Here is a 20,169-nt window from a genome sequence, read left to right as displayed (position 1 = left end):
CCTTTTCCACTGGGCAGCTTTCTAGCAACTCTTCCCCCATGGGATTACTGTGACTCAAGTGCAGGACCCAGCACCTGGCCTTGTTGAACTTCACAGAATGGGCCTCAGCCCATCAGTCCAGCCTCTACAGGTCCCTCTGTAGAGCCTCCCTACCTTCAAGCAGATTGATACACCTGCATCACTTGGTCTTGCCTGCGAACTTACTAAGGGTGCACTCAATCCCCTTTGTCCAGATGATTGATAAAGACATGGAACAGAACTGACCCCATTTGTATGGTCTGATGGCCCTGTCTGAGGGTGAGGGAGTCAGAGCTGCATTTCTGGGTCTCAGTTAAATGCACCAAAGAGTGACCTAGAAAAACACATTTCTTTATTTCCAGTTTTTCCATGTCTAAAAATGACAGAGCGGTAATTTTGAAGAATGCAATGATCCAGAGCCAAGAGAGCTGAGGTGCCTTTATCTGTAAGGTAAGGAGAACACTAGGCAACTTCAGAAGACTGCTGAGTGGAACATATAGAATACTTTAGGTAATTTCACAGTAATTATTTATGGCTCCTCAAGAAAAAGGAGGGATAATTTACTGAGAAATAGCAGCAGCTGTAGTAGAACTTGCAGGAAAATAAACTGATTTGGAAGAAAATATTAACAACAACTATGTCTTTGTTATTTCTAAAAGTTGACAGTTCTCCTATTCCTTAATTCATGTTTCTCAATGATTGATGATAGAAAAAGAGAGTAGCAGCTCTGACTTGCCTAAGTTAATACACTGTTAAGAGAATTACAGAATGTCCTTTGCTGCTATGCAAGTTTGTTTTGCACATCTGTTAGAAAATCTGAGGCAGGGCACAAAATCTACATGTGAGAAACACTACTGAAAACCAATAAAACTGACATTCTGCAATTAAAGTACTTTTATGTGACCAAGGAACATTATTTAGTGCCAATAAAATACTTCCTATCTGTACCATGACCATGTTCTGAAATGAGACTTTTCGTTGTTGCCGTGGTAGCAGTTGATCACAATGTAATCAAATCTCAATGTAGTCAAATGCCTCTGAACAATGTCTGCTCTACAGACATAGCCATTGCAGAATTTTGGTGCCTAACAAAGAAAACTTTCCTTGTTCCATCTTAATTCAGATTTTCTCCTTAAGGGAGAAAACACAAAAGTTTTCCAACATTCTGAAACCTTACTAGGAAACTATTAACTTTGCTGCTGAAGCTGTACAATGTAACACAGGAAGACACTATTTACCAATACCTTATTTAAAGTTTAATTCCTTATGTCTCAGCAGGCTAAAAGTTCTTAGACGCTCAGACTAGGGGCAAGCCTCTGATTTAGCTGTCCTTAGAGCAAGTGGTTGCTGAGGTTAACAAAAATCAAATATAGCATGTTTTTCCCTTAAAATTCAAACAAAAATAAAATGTTTTCATAATATGCAGCCCATGTCCCAGAACACATTACCAGTCACTTAAGTGAGGCAGGGATAACTGGGAAAACCTCTGACACCAATGTAGGTATGATAAACCTGTGAACCACCCCACAACAAATAGTGCCTTGGGTCCTGTTGGCCGCTCTGGTGAGACTCTGGAACAGGTTGCCCAGGGAGGTTGTGGATGCCTCCTCCCTGGGGGGTGTTCAAGGGCACGTTGAATATGGCCTTGAGCAGCCGAGTCTAGCTGAGAAGCTTCCCTGCCCATGGCAGGAAGGTTGGAGTAGATGATCTCTGAGGTCCCTTCCACACTAAGCCGTTCTATGCTTCTGACATACACTTCTCTTTTTTTCTAAAATGCTACTGCATGGCTCTTTTGGGGCAAGAGTAGCATCTCAAGCAGTTCATTACCAGGACAAATCATGAAACGAGCAAAGCAAGTGGTAGCTCGTGGAACCAGACTGTTGAGGCACTTTACACACTGCTGGCAGCCACTCGTGTGATCTGTGACATCACTCGTTCACAGTATAAATGCTTCTGTTACAATACTCTGCAGGGTTTGGTTCTTTTTTTTAACCTGCACGGAGGAACTCCTTTAAAATACTTCATTGCCATTTGAAAGTACTCTAAAAGGCCACTTGAAAGGATTATTTGAAAAGGAAAAAAAATACTGAAAATGTCTTAAAAAAAAAAAAAGATAATGAAATATATTTGAAAGTCTCTTAGAAAAAGCAAGTGTCATTTTTCATGCTGCTCTTTGCTTATGATGGAATTCTTGTGTCAACAGCAAAACATTCAAGATGCTGTGCAATGCACAACATAAACTAGGCAAAAAAGAGAAGTTTCTTTTATGTGATTTACCCTCAGTGCTCCAAGGGCTGAACAAAACTTGCAGAGGCAAGTTCCCAAAGGAATGCCATTGCCATGCATGATTTCCTATAACTGTCATGTGTGAAGGCCTGTGCAATCCAGTGATCACAATAAAGAGATCTTGGCATTCAGTGTAGTGTGACAGCAGGGGCAGAGGCTTTTTCCATGTGCTTTTCCCACTCCAGCATACTAAACTGATAAATTTTGAAAACAAAAAAACCCCAAAACCCCAAAAAGTTCAAAGAAAAAGAACCCCTTTCTGGAGCTGGCCTAGGCAGGGGCAGCTGGGAGAGATTTGTGCTTGCAAGGCACTAAAAGCTCACCCAAGCTGCCCATCTCCACGACGTGGAGCAGGCTGTTACAGTTTGAAATGTTCACTGCTGCCTGTGCAACATTTAAAAAGGATTTTTACTGCCAAAAGCAAGATGTACTTATTACTCTGGGGGAGTGGGACATAAAGACATGTCTAATGTAAATGTTGCTTCTCCCAGTTTGAAGCCACTACCCCTTGTCCTGTCAGTACATGCCTTTGTAAAAAAATTCTCTCCATCTGTCCAGTAGACCTCCTTCAAATACTGGTGGGCTACTATAATGCTGATAGAACCTATACTGTTTTCCACAGCTTACCTAACTACAGGAATGCTGCTGCTATTAAGCTGCTTTTAGAAGAATCAATATCTCAGCATGATCTTACTCTGGATCCCTTCTCACATCATCAGATCTTAATAGGCGTCTGACTTGTGTGGATTACTAAGCAATTCCTGTAAAAATATTAGTGCTGGGAATTTTGTAATGTCATCACATTTTGTCTCACTTGTGAAAAACAACTTCCCAGACAACTGTCATTCCTGGAAGGTGTGTCAACTCACAGTGACAAAGGTGAGCTCACTCTGGAGTAGCTCTTCAGCAGATACTGTTCAAAAGTACAAAATCTGTACTTTGGACAAACAAACACAACTCTAGAAACCATTAGGTGAGACTGAGGCCTTCACCTATTACACAAGAAAGAAAAGCAACATTTTAGCACCTTTTCAGTAGTGTTTTCTTACACTCAAATGATACAAACTGACCACTTCATAGTTGAAGTCTCTTTTGAAATACACAGGTATTTCATTAGCTTGCTTTGGATACTACCCTATGACAGGCTTCCTTCCAAGCAGGCTGGAATAAACTCTAAGAATGCTCCTCAGGTTTAAGAATAACATTCCATCTGACATGACAGGAATTCAACTCTACAGACAGTGCTTGGGATTACTGCTGTTCCTCCTGCCTCTCAGTGGAACACCCCTAAGAATTACTAAGCCTTGCAAGCCCATGCTGATTTACTTTCACAACTGATTACCATCTATAAATAGTCAATATGCAAGGATTCATAGAATTTCACTCACCCTTGGCTTTTTGTCTTTATTTGCCAACTAGCATCATACTAATTTTACTGCATAAGAATTTGGGCTTCTGCCCCAGTGTGACACTGTTATTAATGCTGCTTGAGTTAGTTATGCTGATGCTATGCTTTCAGCCTAGCTGAAAGTTGAAATATGCATACTGGAAGATTTGAGACCATCTAATGCTTCGCTGCAGGTGTCTTCCTCTTCCTTAAAGCATACAGCATCTGTCACTCTGTCCTTCCTTCTTCTAGGGCCATCTTCAACACTAGAAAATGATAGGACTGCTCTCCCCGTTTCTCACAACCATATTAGGCAATTTTTATAGTTAACTTACTTTTCACAGCATGCAAAATTATTTATAACAACACATTTCTTGCATAGTGTTTCTTTCCTAGTCCTTGGATTCCATTTACTTTGGCCTGGGTAGTGACTCATGCAGATCTAGATAAACCATTCTCTGGACAGCTGGCTGAACCTGCTGTTTGGAAGCACTTCTCTTAAAGACAAACAAATTTAAACCTAAACTATCCACCCATAAATCAGAATGTATCCTGAAGAACCCTATTCTCTAAATAAATATGTGCTAATGGCTCTAAATTTACATAATAGTGTAATTCTAATGTCTTTAAGATAATTATCTGTTCCCTTTTCTGTTCCTTTTGAAGACACATACTTAAACTCATCAGTTCTGGCTGGCTTGGAGTTAAGCCAGTAAAACTTGGAAATGGTGACTCATTTTTCCAGTTTCCCCATTGAGATGTTAAAGACCAGAAAATCTGAGCCAAGGTAAGTTACTGAGAGAACAGAAGGTCAACTGTCTTTGAAGTTAAGTTCTGTATTCAGGCTGCAAGTTCTGAGATTCTGTCACCCTGGAGAGGTCTAAAAACCAGAAGAGCTAATGAAATAATGGAGATTATCATACAGATAACATAACAGTCGATTTTAGAAAAGTAATTCTAAAAACAAAATTTCACTTCAGTCTGGAATGCAAAGACTGGGAAGAGAAGGCTCACCCTACACCTCACCCTCTCTCTGCCGGAAGTATCTGGTTGCTTGCAGATGGAACTGTAAATGAATGTAAATGAATTAGGTCCCAAGTGCTCTAAACAAGGGGATATAATGATACAATCAGAGAAATGGACAGGACAGATCAGTGGAAATTTGTTCCAGATTGCAAAATGTGGCTACCTTTGTTATTAGAGATCTTTAATTCCAGAATGGAATTTTTCATTACAATTATCTGTGTAAATGAGAACAGTAATATTCTAAAATGATTAGCCAGACTGATTGGACTGTCTCGTCAAATTTACACTAGTGAGTTAAAAATTCTTAGAGAAATTTGGGAGCACCGAGACAAACTAGCATGGGAATGGGGCACAATTCTATTCTAACAACCAAAACTAGGTGGCTGCACACTACCTGCTTATTGGAAATGGTTCCTGGGATGTTCTAACTTTCAAACCATACCCATGAAATCAATGCTAGCAACTGCCAAAATCATGTCAAAGAACCTATTACCCACTTTTAGTTAAATGATTGCATTCCTATTCCCAGTTCCATTCACTTTATTAGCACCCCAGAATATCTGCTTTCAGTACATACTGAACAACTTAACAGTTTATTTAAGGAAATGGAAATTAGGATAAGTAAAAACTTGCTCACTGTTAGGGAGAGAATGCCATCATTTTACCTGAAGCAATGACTTTTACTTAGAAACTGAGACAATCTGTTTTCCAATATTGCCTCCATTCATCATGGACTGGAAAGCAGCTGCAAGAGAAATCATGAAATCAGTCTGTGCCAAGCGAAATGTGACAAGTAACTTTAAAAAAGAAAGAAAAGTTAAAAATGGTAGAAGCAAATGTAATAAACAGCTCCCGAAGATCATGTTTTGCACCTTAACAGATGATGTGCAAAATTAAGAAGAAAACAAACAAACAAATCCTAGTCTCTAATAAACTGGAAAGAGCAGTTTTGTGTTAAAATCCCTGATCTGTAAGCAACTCTTCGGCCCTATACAAGTGAAGGATTATATGTGCTGCTTCTGTGATATGCCACACAAATACCAAACAGAAAGACAAGGTGTGACAGGAGAGCCCACAAGTGCTGTGGGCTTCGCAGGCTCTGTAAAACAAAAAACTATAAATACGCTAGACAGTACAATAAATGTGACAAGCTGCTGCAAAAGATAAAATTTTTGCAAATCTTTGAGTAAACCCAATATCTAAGATCAGAATGGCTAACATCAGCTGCTAGTGGTAATGATTATTCCCCCCCCCAAATTGTAAAACAAACAAATCTCAGCATTTATATTCAGTGTTTGTTTTTTATTTTAACATGAAATAACCTGCTCACAGAACATTTTAGTACCTTGTAAACAAAAGAATACTTTTTAGTAACACAAAACTCATGTTTTAGAAAAAACACAAAAATGTGAACTGGCAAATGAAACCAAAGAGGTAGTTAATCTCTTTAATCAGATTATTATTCCTAAAGAATGGTGTAAAAATCTTACCACCAATATTTGCTAAGCCTTCTACCATGGTCTCTCTGACCTGTCAATGCAAAGAAGTCCTTTTAGCTTTCTTCAAACAAAATTAACATTTCTTAGAAACATACCATGAAATTGCCACAGAGACTACCAAAATCAGAAGAATTCTCCTGTTACAACAGACAGTGCTCTCTTTGGGCCAGATTCTTTCATCAAGAGAGGGATGAATACTTTCTGGTAAACACATAGGCAATTTAGTTCTTCAGTTAGATCCAGAACATCCCTCCCCCTGCCAAAATTTCCATCTGGGGATTTTCCCAGAAAAATTCATTGATCATCTGAACAATTGAAAATTAATTTAGGCAGACCTCACAGGAAAGGGATGGATAAAGCATTTACCCATCACAGAAGAGTAAATGATGATTAAAAAGCTTGAAACAAAATTTCACATAAGACCCAAAAAAAGGATTCAGGACACTAGCTCATCAGGCATTTGAAAGCATAGATTTTTGAAGGTCTGATCTCTTCAGTAAAATAGAGCACTTGCAGCCCATGTTGAAAGAAAGAATACAGACATCATCAGCATGTAAAAGTCTGTCATATTACAGTCACACCTTAGCAGTGCTACCTAAGAAGCTTTCAATTAAACTTACACATTCTTAACGTAATTTGTTCAATTCTGTGTCATGGTAAGAGAGCCAAGGACAAAGTAGCTGGACTTCCTGTGAAGCTGGACCTCCTGTGGTCAGACCATAATCTGAGGAGATAATATTAAAGGTGGCAGATTAAATGTAGAAGTTCTTACCTTCAGTTTACCCTCCTGGATCCACTGGCAGAGTTGTAATACACTAGTTTCTTGTTTGTCCATATAGTTCAAGACTAAGAATCTTTCCCTGTGAAAAGAAAGAAAGAGCCTTTATCTAAGAAACATTGGTAAGCACATCTCAAAATCTTTACAAATCTTTTTGGGAAATAGCATTACTGAAACACAAGTGTTATGAGTCCTAATGACAGCGAGATACAGCTCAGAGCTTTGACAGCCTGCTGAAACAGCCCCCTGTAACGGAGCTTGACAATAACATCAGTTTAAGACAAGTAATTCTGTTTAAATATCAGAGAAAAGAGAAATAAATCAAGTTGTATTGCCAGAATAAGCAAACGTCCATAAAATATAGTCAAATTCCAATTCTTTTTAACTTTTTTTTTTTTTGTAGGGAGAATTAATCGATGGATCTGCAACCAGATAGTGACTATAAATTAACATCCAGGCTTCCTAAGATTTTGCTTTTCCTCCTGTCACAGCTGTCTATAAGCTAGAAAGATAAACCAAAATGATCATCCAAAATCACAATGACTAGTAGCAATGCACTGACTGAACTCTCCACTGGGTTCTACCATGCATGGTGTATCTTAGTATTTTTATCCATTGTTTTGAAGTGCTGACAGTAGTAACTAACAAGGACAAAAAAAGAATTTTAATTAGAAGAGGTCAATCTATTTGCACTGAAATCAAAAATCTCCCCAACTTTCTGCATTGCAGTGGATGAAAAATCTCCTAAGACTTTGGTCCTAATCTCTGCCTTACCTCCACCTGAATCCTGACAGGATTCTGTTCTGCAATTCCCAGAGTCATAACAAAACTCAGTGTTTTACCAGTATACATCTGACCTATCTGCAGTGCCAGTATGTAATAAAACCCCAAACAATAAAAATGTAATTTCAAAATAATCACTGCATCAGCTCCATCCTTACTTTAAAAATATTTGATTTTCTGGGCTACTATACTTGGAGAGAAGCCACTCTGCATATCATCCAAGAACAGAACCATGGAAACACCATGCCTCATACTGAAAAATCTGTCAGAGACTCCAGGACTAAATCAAGGAACCACAAACAAAGTATAACAGACAACTATGGTAATGTGTAACAGCCTTTCCCGTTTTTTATGCTGATACAAATGTAAGAGAAAGGATTTACTGACTTTGTGATTATGATTTAAGTATGGCAACATTCTGTTCCAATTACATATAGCTATTAGATCTACTAATCTGTAGGTTATCTTCTGAACATCAGAGTCACAACAGCATGAGCACAATCTACCTGAAACCTGGCCACAAGTTCTGGAGGATCAATGTACCTTGTGATATTCCTTTCCTTCCGTATTTTTTCTATGTCAGGAGGCAGTGGAGGAGGATAAGGCACATCTTTGTTATACTGAGAAATTTGTCCACACAGGATGATATGACTGTTCTGATTCATCTGTTTGGGACAAAACAAAGTGAGAAGATTTGCAATTTTGGTCACAGAAACTAAACTTTCCAGAGATGCAGCCCATTATATTGCAAAATTTTTACATGGGTATCTTAGAGCCGTACTTCCTAGTGAAGCGTGGGAGATCTGCAGGCAGTCCCAATCAACCTATGACAACATTCAAATGGATAAATGCAGTGCAATAGTGGAAAAATAAGGGCTATACAGCTTACGTATAATTTAAAAAGCCATTGATACAATAAATAAAAGTGTTATCTTACTTGGTCAGGAGAAGAGACATAATAGGACAACAAAGTTTGATACAGCTGTTGGATACAGCTGTGGTTTAAAGCTCCCAAAGATGGCATTGCCACCAGAGCCTCCCTGCCATGAGACAGAGGAGTTTCACATTTTCAATGAAGAGAGCTGGTCATGGAAGCTCATCAGAGCTGATTTTTTGCCAAGTCAGAAAACCAAAGCTGACAGAACACAAAATTACTACGCTGACGAAGTTTTTAGAACATTACCAAGTCTCCTGAGCAAAGAAGTGAGAGATGAGAAGCAGAACCTGTATGTCTATTATTATACTGCCAGGCCATCTATACTGTCCATAACAGACACTGGTTTCAAGTATCTGATTTCTCCTCAAGACCAGGACCAGCACCTGCATCAGTGAAGTGGAAAGCCTGCTCTGCTGTACTGCAGCTTGGTCCCAAGCATGAATCAATCCAAAACTGGGCGTACAGACATTGGAGAACAAACCCCACCTGACTTATAACTGCATCACTGATGTCTCCACCAACGTTGTCAAAGTAAACATCCACACCGCCTGGGCAGAGTTCACGGAGCTGCTTTGCCACATCCCCCTTCTTGTAGTTGATGGCAGCATCAAACCCCATTTCTTGGACCAAAATGGAGCACTTTTCATCTGTGCCAGCGATCCCCACCACTCTAGAGCAGCCCTCCAGACGGCCTATCTGCCAGTGCACAGTTAAAAACAAACATCAACAAAAAAACCACAAACAAGAAAGGGAAGTGACATCATTCATCTGCATAAAGGCACCAGTGCAATGAAGGGGACTTTAGAGAGTGTTACAGTTACCCCTTATCCCACTAACCTCCAGGTTTGAGAGAGGTCAATAAAGAGTGTCTGTCACTCATCTAGAGGCTAGCCCAGCCCTAATCCTGGAAACCCAGGCAGTCAATCTCAAACTAGAAATGATATCATGGAACCCAACATGAAGAAAGGTTTATTACGGTTTTTTACTGATGACTTTCTAATATAGAAAAAAAAATTAAGTCACCAGTCAACTCAAGGACTGTGTTCAAATGGCAGACTACTACATAAATATGTTGTAAATACATGTATTTATACCATCAACTTTATTTACGCTAGTTATGAGTAATCACTTTGAGCCATTTTCATCTATCCCAGTTTCATGAAACTTGGGTTTCAGATTTAAAAATCTTTCTCAGTGAGAGTGTGAGTCAAACCAGTGACACTAGCCCTTCCCGTGCAGTTACATCTGCTCAAGTTTACAATGACTTTATCCCTATGTTTACTAACTAGCACGTTTCAGAAGATAAGCTTGGTAACACAGTATGCTTCTACGTATTAAGCCTACCTACCTGGCCAGCCAAAGAGCCGCAGGCACCAGCTGCTCCACTCACCACCATTGTCTGATTTGCACCCACAGCCACGTGTCCTTTCTCCTTTATGCCTAACAGGGCAGTCAGTCCTGTGATGCCAGCTGCACCCAGATAGTAGGAAAGGCGTCCACTTACAAGCTGTGGATCAAGCTACAAAACAGAAACATGCAGTGTTCCTTTTAAAGGGAGGCTTTACTGTCTACTAGTTGATTGCCTAAGGATAGAAAACTAACTCAGGATATTTACCAGGCAAAGTACCACTGCTAGGTACAAGTTATCTAGAAACTAACTCTACCCTAATAACAAGTTTATACAAAATGAGATAAAGATTTTATTTCCATAGTTTTAGAAGAAGTTACTAAAGAAAGTAACTCACAAAACCTTAAATTATGGAAGCATCAAAGAGCAGCTTGCAGAGAAGTTTCCAGCAATGGTGAACTATCCCTGTTAGCATAAAGGATAAAATAGCACCATTTTATCAGATACGGTGATTGCAGATCACTGGCAAAGGGTTCTAAGGGAATATGTTTATTGGAAAGAATACATTCTTAAGCTACAGTAATTTTCAGTGTTACATGAGGATGATCATTAGGATATCCTTAATGCACTCATAGCTCTCCACTCTCAACTTAGAATTGAATACCCTTTCATCTGTGGATGTGAAATCTCAACTAAAAGCTCTCATTAACATATGTTAGTCAAATTCATTACATGAAATATATCTGAAGCCTTTTATGTCTTATGACTGCACTCTCATGGCTCAGAAGTTCTAGAGCATTAGAATAATTAGCAATGAATGATAATTAGGAACATTAGAATAATTAACAATTAATTAACAGAAGCAGCTTCAGTGAAATTCATTAAAAATCCAACTATTGAAATAACACTGGCATGTCTGGTAACTAACAAAAGCATTTACACTGATACAGATTTTGCCACCTGTAAGTTGACCTTCCTTTGGAGAACTGGTTGCTCCAACAACACGAGCTTGGTTTTGACTAAAAAATAGCATCATTAGCTGTTATTTAGGGGAAAAAAAAAAGGTTTGGGAAAGGAAAACAGTGACGGTCCTGGCTTTGCATTTACATTACCTTTTGTAGCAAGCTTCCATCTAGAATGGCCACTGTCTGCCAGGGCCAGTTGAAGGAAGTTACAAAGTCTCCTTTTGCAAGGTTATCCTGCTTGCTCTCTTCCACAACCCCAATGCCCCCACCATCTGCAACTTCAGACAGCCGCCAGGGCAGGAGGTAATCTGAGCCGGTGTCCTCATTCATGCGGCAGCGCTGAAAGACAAGGCTTTGATGAGAGGCTCTGGTGGAACACAGGGTTGGTTTGATTTTAAATGATGTTGAGGTATCTTTAAAATTTCAAACACAAAGGGCTACTCAAAAATCCCTCAATAAGCCTCAAATATTCATCATCTTTTTCCTCTTGTTTGCTCTTTACTAAGTGAAGATGGACCATTCTGATTTCCAGCAGCATTATAGAAGTCAACACATTCTAGATATGTCAAAGTCAGCCATGCAATGAAGACCACTGGCAAGAAGTGACAAGAATCCCATAAACGTCATTCCTTAACTGGATGAATCACTGAAATGCAGGACTGAAAAAAATACCCATGAGTCACTTAGTCCATGCCTATGCACTGAAGAACAGTCAACTCTATGTGGACCACCCGTGCAAAAGATTGTTTTAATGAAACATCTTGAAATCTGAAGTCTTTTCTTCATGTCTATCCCTGTAGCCTGAATTCTAAAACTTTTCCCAAGCTAAACCTACTTCCCTGAAGACTGTTCATTTTCTACTATCTACATCCATGCAGGGAGCAAGTGATCAGAATTCTCTTTATGGAAAACTTTTACATACTACCAGCTGACTCTCTCTGGTTCTTCTCCTACCTTCTGTTCAATTTCAACTCATAACTCTCCCAAACACGTAATTTCTACAGTTTTGCAGAATTAGGTGCAACTACTGATTACAGCTTCATTCACTGATCCTCTTCCTGTTTCCATTGTTTACAAAGTAGTGACACATTTTTGTCCTGCCATCATCCACTTAAGGGGAAAATCTGCCTTTAATTTGTACACAAAACTGGTAATAGCTAACTAACATTTAATCTGAAATAATTTATGTGTGTTTTGACTAGATTTTTTTTCTGCCTAATCAGATCCCTTTCTTGCTCCAGCAGGAAATATTCTTCCTACTCTACCCACACCTCCCCCAATTGAAAAATACTTCCTTCCAGGGCAAAATAAAAACTTTAAAATCATCTATATTAAAGGCAAAGTTCAAAAAAAGCTGATATAGAAAAATTTGCAATGGTGTACCAGGACTCACAGTCTTGCCCTGGTCTCACAAAGTCATATTCCTCTTTGTTATAATACAAGCACACTAATGCCAAATTTCTTCCCAATACAATGCCATCAGAATTAACTGAATTATTAAGTTATAGCAGAGATCCATTTGTCCTGTAATGGGTACATTACAGAACTGAACATATTTTAAAGAGCAAATTCTGGCTTATCTCAAAGTACATCACCTACCATGTAAGGATCAACAGAGAGATAAAGGGTTCGAACACGCACTTGTCCCACTTGGATCGTATCTGCTATTGTACTTTGCTCCATTCGGAAGTTTTCAGCCACTGGCACTCCATTCTTACCTAGAATTATTTTAAAAATCAAACCAATCAATAAATAAATATAAAACCTTCCTTAAGGAACAGGGGAACTCACCTTTTTTTAAGGCAGCCCTTTTTAGAATCAGTTAGGTCATATCTTTACTCAGATACAGAATTACCCACCAACTTTCAACTTCTGTGTCACAAATTACAATTTAAATGGGTCCACTGCCATCATCCGAACTAAAAACCTGCTTTGTATGTCAGCTTCTGCTTACCTGGGCCAGTATCAGGCACCTGCACTGACTGACAACGTCCATGCTCTTTGCTACACAAATTTTATGAACACTTAGGGCAACTTGTAAGAAAAAAGGGACCATTCCTATTCTCAATAAAATGGTTCTGTATACTCCAAGTCCTGAAAAGCTCCTAACTTTCAAAACAGACATGCATTGGGACTTCTCTCATATAACAAAACCATCAGGTACTACTTTTCAGTAACTAATTACCATAAATTTTAACCAGTCAAGTTTTAAATTCTCACCTTTCGATCTCTTTTGACTCAGTGAGACTGGGGGAACGCAGCCCATTGCCACTACATGTGCATATGCTACAAAAGCACCCCTTCATAGCTAGACAGACCTTAAATTAAAGCTCCCCAGAAACACCTATAAGACATATGCCAAGAGCCCCAGAACAAGAGGCTTCGCCCTCAGCCTGGTACAACACGTAGCAGACCAATCAGACCAACAACTGGAACTACTGGTAGTAAAAGGAGTCAAGATACCCATGCACGTTTTAAGTCAGAGAGACTGGGTGACTACAGCAGGCACTTTTTCAACACTTGATCTTAGTTTGGGAAGACCTATTTACAGTTCTTATTCTTAGGACTACTTTGGCATACAACAGCATACAATCCTCCCCGAAAAACCTAATGCATACACGTGGGTCTTCTACAACAGACAGTTTATAAGCTCACTATTCAAAATATGTGTATTCAAAATATCAAAGATGTAAACAAATCTGCAAAAGCAAACATTTAAAAACCAAACGCTTTGAAACATGGTAGGGAGAAAAGATACAATGTTTACTAGGATTGAACAAAAATGAACAGTGACAAAATACTTTTAGTCATCTCTTAAAATGCAAGAAGAACACACCAGAATTAAAAAGCAATGCCTGCTAATCTTTCTTCACTGGGAGTCCCTACACTTAGGGTTTTCTCACATATGATGCATTAAACTTTATCACCCAAGAATTGTACGTACTGACTAAACAAATACATTTCACCATAAACTTTACTTATTGCTACATGCAACATTAAGCTATATATGTACGTCAATCTCTTATGTTACTGTCTGTTTTTCCCTCACCATCCTGGAGAATCAGGCAACAATAACAAGCACATTGCTCCTTTACTGCAGACAAATACATACCAGGCCGTGAATTCAGCACTACTCTCTGTATAATCATCCCTGCTTTTGTGGCAATATCACACTGGATTTCTACAAAGAAAAACATTGTTTCAAAGACTGAATCATAAATCAAAATAATATGGAGCAAAGTATTTAGTAATTTGGATACTGGGGATGAAATACAGGCCTTATCAACTTCAGTACCTATGCCCAAGAATCATATAAAACAAACTTAAATGTAAAATAAAGAAGCGTGTGAATCAAGACTTTCCCTGTTCTTGTTATACAATGTCACAGTAGCACCTTCTGGAAAGACTGAAAATTATAATGTACTGTGCTCCGTGTAGAATCATCACCACCCCCACCAGGCTGTAGGAGTTGTGCTTGGTTTGCTTTCCTGTGTGGACTAAGAACACCCTGTTCCTGCCTAAAAGACACTGAGGCAGCTTTGCATGCATAGGCCAGGTGTTACTCCAGAGAAGGCATTCATGTGTGCCAGTATTGCAGTGTGCAGATATATGGTAAAAAAAGAGATTGTTGTACAAGATGTTTCACACGAAATAGCAAGTTTTTCTATGAGCAGGGGATTTTCACCTAAGAAATAGTCAGGCCCAGAAACAAGAAGGAATTAGATTACCATTTGCTTGGGTTCTACTAAAAATTTTCTCCTTGACTTTCAACAGTTGAAAAGAGGACTGTAAATAAGTTGTTCTAACTGTGAGACGCCAAAGTGATAAAAAGGAAATTAACCTGATTTAATGGGAGACAAATGATGATCTCATATGCCTTCAGAGCTAATACAAAATAAAAATGTTACTACTATTCTCAGCAAAGTGTCATAAATAACCAGTCTCCACAAACAAATGTCGTCATAATGTTTATTTTACTGACAAGAAGAGCAAATTGGAGTGAAGTGAAAGAGATGAGCCTAGACAGATTACATCACTACCACTCATCCAACATCCTTATTCCTTGAACACTGCAAAATACAGAACCTTCTGTCTGTACTGTTACGAGTGCTTACATTACAGCACTCACAGACCATCAAGAACTACAGCCTGGAGGGCTGAAAAACATGATAAAAGAGTTACCAGGAGAAAATGGGCCTTTCCCTTCCCTCTAAACCCTACAACTGACTCAAACCAAAAGTATCTTGTTCATAAACAAAATAAAGGTTTAACATTTGATTGTGGTTGCACTTTAAAAGCTATGTATTGGTGAAAACTATTCAATAGGGGTTTTTTCAGTTTTTCAATACTTAAAAGTTCTAGAAGAGATGGATCTCAAACGTGTCTTTACAGCATCAAATCAGTGAAAAATAAGTGGATTGCAGAGTTCATTGGACAGAACAAAAAAGAACATCAGTCTACAACAAAAGGAAAAAACATTCACACTTTGATGAAGTAACTAGCTGCTGTTTAAAAACAACAATCAAAAAAAAGTGCTGAAAACACAGGAGTTAAGAGTTAAAGAGAGAAAAATCCTTTTTATACCCAAACAGCTGATACAATCTCTGTAATAAGTATACCAACGCAAAACCCTAACAGGAAGGATGGCCTAAGATAAATGGGCAGATCTTAGGTTCAGCACTGTACTCAGCTACAGATTTCCCATGTAATCATGGGCACACCACTTGGTACTTGTTTTGTAAAGTATTTTTCAGAACAAAATTCCCAAATCCTCCTGATAGCGTTTGCCAAACAGAATTACATTCAAGTGGTATTGTTGTTATCCCCAGAGCAACTGCCTTGGCATCTGAGAATCTGTGCTAATTCAATGAGCTTTTTATAAACTGACAGATGTGCCCAGTGCAACTTTAAAGGACAACCATGGAACTGTTTGCACAGATACAGAACTTGGCCGAAGTTAATAACCACAAATGCAACTTCCCTCTTCAGAACTAATGAGTTAAGAATGTAGTGAATATAAATCAACAGTGATCCAACAGCTCATGTGAAATCTGGGCAAACCACTCCTCTGTGTACTATTCAGATCCAGTTCAAATCTATCCAGAGATTGAAGGGTTTGAGCCACTGTTTATAAACCACCAAGAGCAAGCAGGACTACTGCACAGCTCCTGCCTGACTGAAAGGCCACTGTCAAAACTGCTGACTCAGTATTTGCTATTCTGAGGCTTAATAACTGTATTAAGCCAAAAAATATCCAATCTGAACAGGAAGAGAGATGATGAAAAGTATTTCTATTGTGATTACCACATACTTGAAATAGCTGCTTTCTATGATAGCACAGATTAAAAAAAAAAAAAAAAAGTTCTTTAAAGAAAAAAAAAAAGCCAAAGCTATTAACATAGTAAAACAAAGAAAAAGCAATACAGACTGGCATATAAAGATGAGAGTAGAAGAAGTACACAATGTAAATTTAGATTACTTCTTTGAGTGCTTGACATTCCAAGGGAACAAAAATGCTGTTATTTCCTAGGTTGTTTTCACAGCTTTTGGTTGAGAAGCCTGGGTACTAATTCAATTTGAAAATCTTCCAGAACTGTGACTGAGTGGGTGGATAGAAAGCAAGGTTGGAAATTGAACTGTCACTCATTCTATGACAGCTGTCACAGCAAAATACAACACTGGAGATATTTACTTCTAAATATGACTGCATTTACTCTACAGTCGAAGTCAGTAACACTATTACACAACCAAATGGTCACACTAGTATCATAGCATAGTAAGAAACAAATGTTCCTCACATTATAAACAATATGGAAGCAAATAAAGAAAGTAAGTAGAGGCACCATCCTTTAGCACCATTCAATAAGGAAAGCTTCCAGAGAAAGAGAACAGATTTTTTGCAAGTGAAACATAGGGAATTTGTATCATATGCATAATCCTTTTCAATACATGCATAATGCCAGCATGAAGGATGTTTATGACTACTTTTTTTTTTTAAGACCAACAGGAAGCCACACATATTAATGTTTTTTAGCTTTTCCAAACAAAAATAATCTGAATTGCTTTCATTCTTAAAATTAAATGGAGTGAAAATTAATTACAAGTTTTAACATCATGCCAAGATCACCTGACTATGAGTTCAACAGCAGCTTTATGCAGCACAACAGCAGTACCTTCAGGGCAGTCTTGAGTAAGTTTTAGGCCAGTTTTATTATCCCTTTCTCACTTTCTCCCTTGCAGAGAGACATATGACAACTCCTTTTAAAAATGTTAAATAAATTCCTTAGTGCTAAAATGCTCCAGTTTGTTTGTCCTGGACTTGGTTCCTAGAACTTCTTGTTTCTGGAACTGCCTGTAAGACACTGTTTCACTTATGTATACTTCTGACAAAATGATTAACCTGCTTCCAAGCTGTTACAGCCCATGTCAAGTGTGTTCAAACTGAAAAGGGACAGAAAGGTAGTTTATCCATTCTGTACCAGGCCCAGGCAGCATAGAAGAAGGCAGGCAGTGTAAATGGAGAACAACTAAGACTGAGAGTCTTCTGAAACTGCAATGTCAAAACAGCTGGAACAAGGATCCTCAAAAGAAACTCAAAGAAAAAGATCTTAAGGAAGAATGACTCTGAATGAGGAATATGCATGAAGGAAAGATGAGAAGGACTTGCACTAGGAATCAGTAAGAAGAGACACAAGGCAAGAATAGCAACTGAAAGGCCAGTAAAGCAGGAAAGAAAGAAACAGAATGGGGAGGGAGAATTGGAGAAACTGGGAAAGATGAATGACACAGAACCAAGCAAACCAAGATGGGAATGGCTGGGTGAAAGGCAAAAGAATTCTAACTGTAACCGGCAAGGTGAGGACAATGGAAATGGAGAAGCAAAGGTAACACATGAGGCACTCAAGTCTCCACCTCACCCCTAAGGAGCTCTACATTTGAACAAGGTTAATTAATTGGTGCCAGAATCAATACAGACTGACATGAATGGAGCTAAATGCATGACATAGAAGGGTGAGTGAAACAAACTAATAAATCCAGATTTCCTGATGTTTCATGTCTCATCACTGAATTCTCCAGTGTCAAGCTCCTCCTGTAGTTTTACCTATGTGGATTCTCTGACATACTCTAAAAGTTGAGGACAAGCTGCAGTCTTTCCCTCAAGAAACAAACAAGTGAAAAAGGAAGAATGGCAACAGTAGCAGGATTTGATCCAGCCTTCTTGTTTTGTTTTGTTTTTTTTTAATATTACAAGAAGCCTAAAATCTTTGAGCTTTTCATCCAATTTGACTAACACCCAGAGTAAAAGTTCCAGTAAGTGTATATATATATATATATACACTCATCTACACACAATAAGACTGTGTAAGCTTTACTTTTTCAGATCTGGGTGTCAAAAAATCTGAAGGCTTCCATGTATCACCTCTTGAGCATTTTTGGTTTGTTTGTTGTTTTTTGTTTTTTTTTTTTTAATAAATGGTTGAACTGTATTGAAGTTGCTAACAATTGTTTAAAAATACCAACACACCAAAGTCTATTTTTTCTTAGCAGAGTTTTAAGTCAGGAATGAACAACAGAATGCAGATTGCTCCCAGAAAGGAAAAAGCATCACTTCAGCAGAAGAAGCACCTGGAGTCTTTCTGGGAGGCTTATCATGCAGTATGCAGGCTCCCGCATGACAACAATCCCCGTGTACCGGTTATCCGCCTTCCTAGGTGTGACCCAAGACCAAACTAGAAATCACTGCTGTCAAAGATGGAAGAACCACTGTAGACTGCCTTGGAGATGATTCAATACCAACTTCAGAAGCTGCAGACGGAATAACTTAGGGAGAGAAACCGAGAGTGGTCAGAAGCAACAATGAATGTTCACACTCAAGTGCTACATAGACAGCTAGAAGAACCTCAAAAAAAAAAAAGGACTCCTCTTTTCGCCTTGGGCCATGTTTTGACCCAAAAGCCCAGTCAAGCCAGATTCACTCTCCCGTTCTGGAGATCAAGCAACCACAATAGTCTCTGCCTACAGTCAAACCGGCCCTCCCCGCCTTCCCTCCCCGCTCCCTCCACCCACCCCCGGCAACGAAAAAGTCCTAACGTCTGGGAAAAAGACCCTTGGAAAGGAGAGCAGGGGCACTGCCCCATCAGGGAGGACTCGGAGGGCGCAAGCCCTTCCCTGTTTGACACCCGGCACTAGAGCCAGCTCGTCCGGCCGCAAAACGCTCCCCCTCACCTTGAACCGCACCTCGAGCGCTCCGGCACAACAGGCACAGGCCAAAGGGCGCCCAGACCAAAGGGCGCCCAGACCAAAGGGCGCCCAGAGCAGGCCCCTCCCCGCGCATGCGCGGAGCCGTTAAACGGGGAAAGGTCGCGGCGCAGCGCACCTCTTAAAGCGGGCGTGCCCGAGCTGTGTAGGTGGCTGGTGTCGGTTACGGGTGATGGACCGAGTTGCTGTCTGTCGTGGTGTTTCGTTAGTAGCAAGTGGCCAAGTTTGCTTCCTTGGCCTCTTCCATTTTTTGGGAATTGGTCGGCGATGCTCAGCTACCCATGTAGGCGAGGGGACGGCGGCGCGTCTCCTGGGGCGCCGGGCAAAGGCGCGTGTAGCCCGTGAGGAGTTTTCTTTGAGGGGAACATTGAGAGATGAGTCTTTGGAGTGGAGGAGATTTTGTTTATTGATGCGAAATAAGGGTCTATGACAGCCGTAACTAGCATTCCAGTAAAATCTCCGTTGGGTAAAATATAACGTATTTACTGTATACATGCTTTTGCGATGCTCGACCAGAGATAAAGAACATAAAGAACAGGCAGTCGGAGGATGAGTGACTGAAGAACCAGAGCTTTCGTAGGATGGGGCTCAGCTCCGGGTGCTGCCTGACCTGATGACTCGCCTTACGGTATAGTGACTCACCATGCTGGCAAGGCAAACAGGTCTGTGAGGTGGTCGGTGGAAATGACTGCGGAGCCTCAAGTGACCACTTAAGACTGGAAAAACTTCCAGACTAATGATCTTGATGACTTCGTTGTTACATAAAGGCAGGCATTTCTTTTGTAGTTTTACTCATTGCACTTCAATATAGGTCTAAGTGAGCGATTTGTAGTTGTGCCACCATAATACAGAAAGCTGCATTTCACTTTAGTTGAAATAACGT

At 39.5% G+C, this 20,169-nt stretch overlaps 1 protein-coding gene across 2 annotated transcripts; it reads right to left on the bottom strand.

Annotated features, from left to right (window-relative positions):
- Positions 1-3,926: 3,926 nt before the first annotated feature.
- Positions 3,927-14,194, bottom strand: PTGR2 (prostaglandin reductase 2). Of its 2 annotated transcripts, XM_054400831.1 has the most exons (10): positions 14,140-14,194; positions 12,627-12,745; positions 11,175-11,366; positions 10,063-10,233; positions 9,201-9,410; positions 8,321-8,442; positions 6,989-7,076; positions 6,208-6,247; positions 5,383-5,462; positions 3,927-3,957 (listed from the first exon to the last, which is right to left on the bottom strand). In XM_054400831.1, the coding sequence occupies exons 1-9, from the start codon at positions 14,174-14,176 to the stop codon at positions 5,398-5,400; spliced, it is 1,044 nt and encodes a 347-aa protein (XP_054256806.1). In that variant the 5' UTR covers positions 14,177-14,194; the 3' UTR covers positions 3,927-3,957; positions 5,383-5,397. The 2 variants fall into 2 exon arrangements, with proteins under 2 accessions (XP_054256806.1, XP_054256805.1); XM_054400830.1 differs by lacking the exon at positions 3,927-3,957 and having other exon boundaries at positions 5,315-5,462; positions 14,140-14,176.
- Positions 14,195-20,169: the final 5,975 nt, after the last annotated feature.

The sequence above is a fragment of the Indicator indicator genome, chromosome 4 (assembly GCF_027791375.1).
Source record: "Indicator indicator isolate 239-I01 chromosome 4, UM_Iind_1.1, whole genome shotgun sequence".
Taxonomy (NCBI): Eukaryota; Metazoa; Chordata; class Aves; order Piciformes; family Indicatoridae; genus Indicator; species Indicator indicator.
The sequence above is the reverse complement of the archived record's forward strand: the minus strand, read 5'-3'. Positions and strand labels throughout refer to the sequence as shown.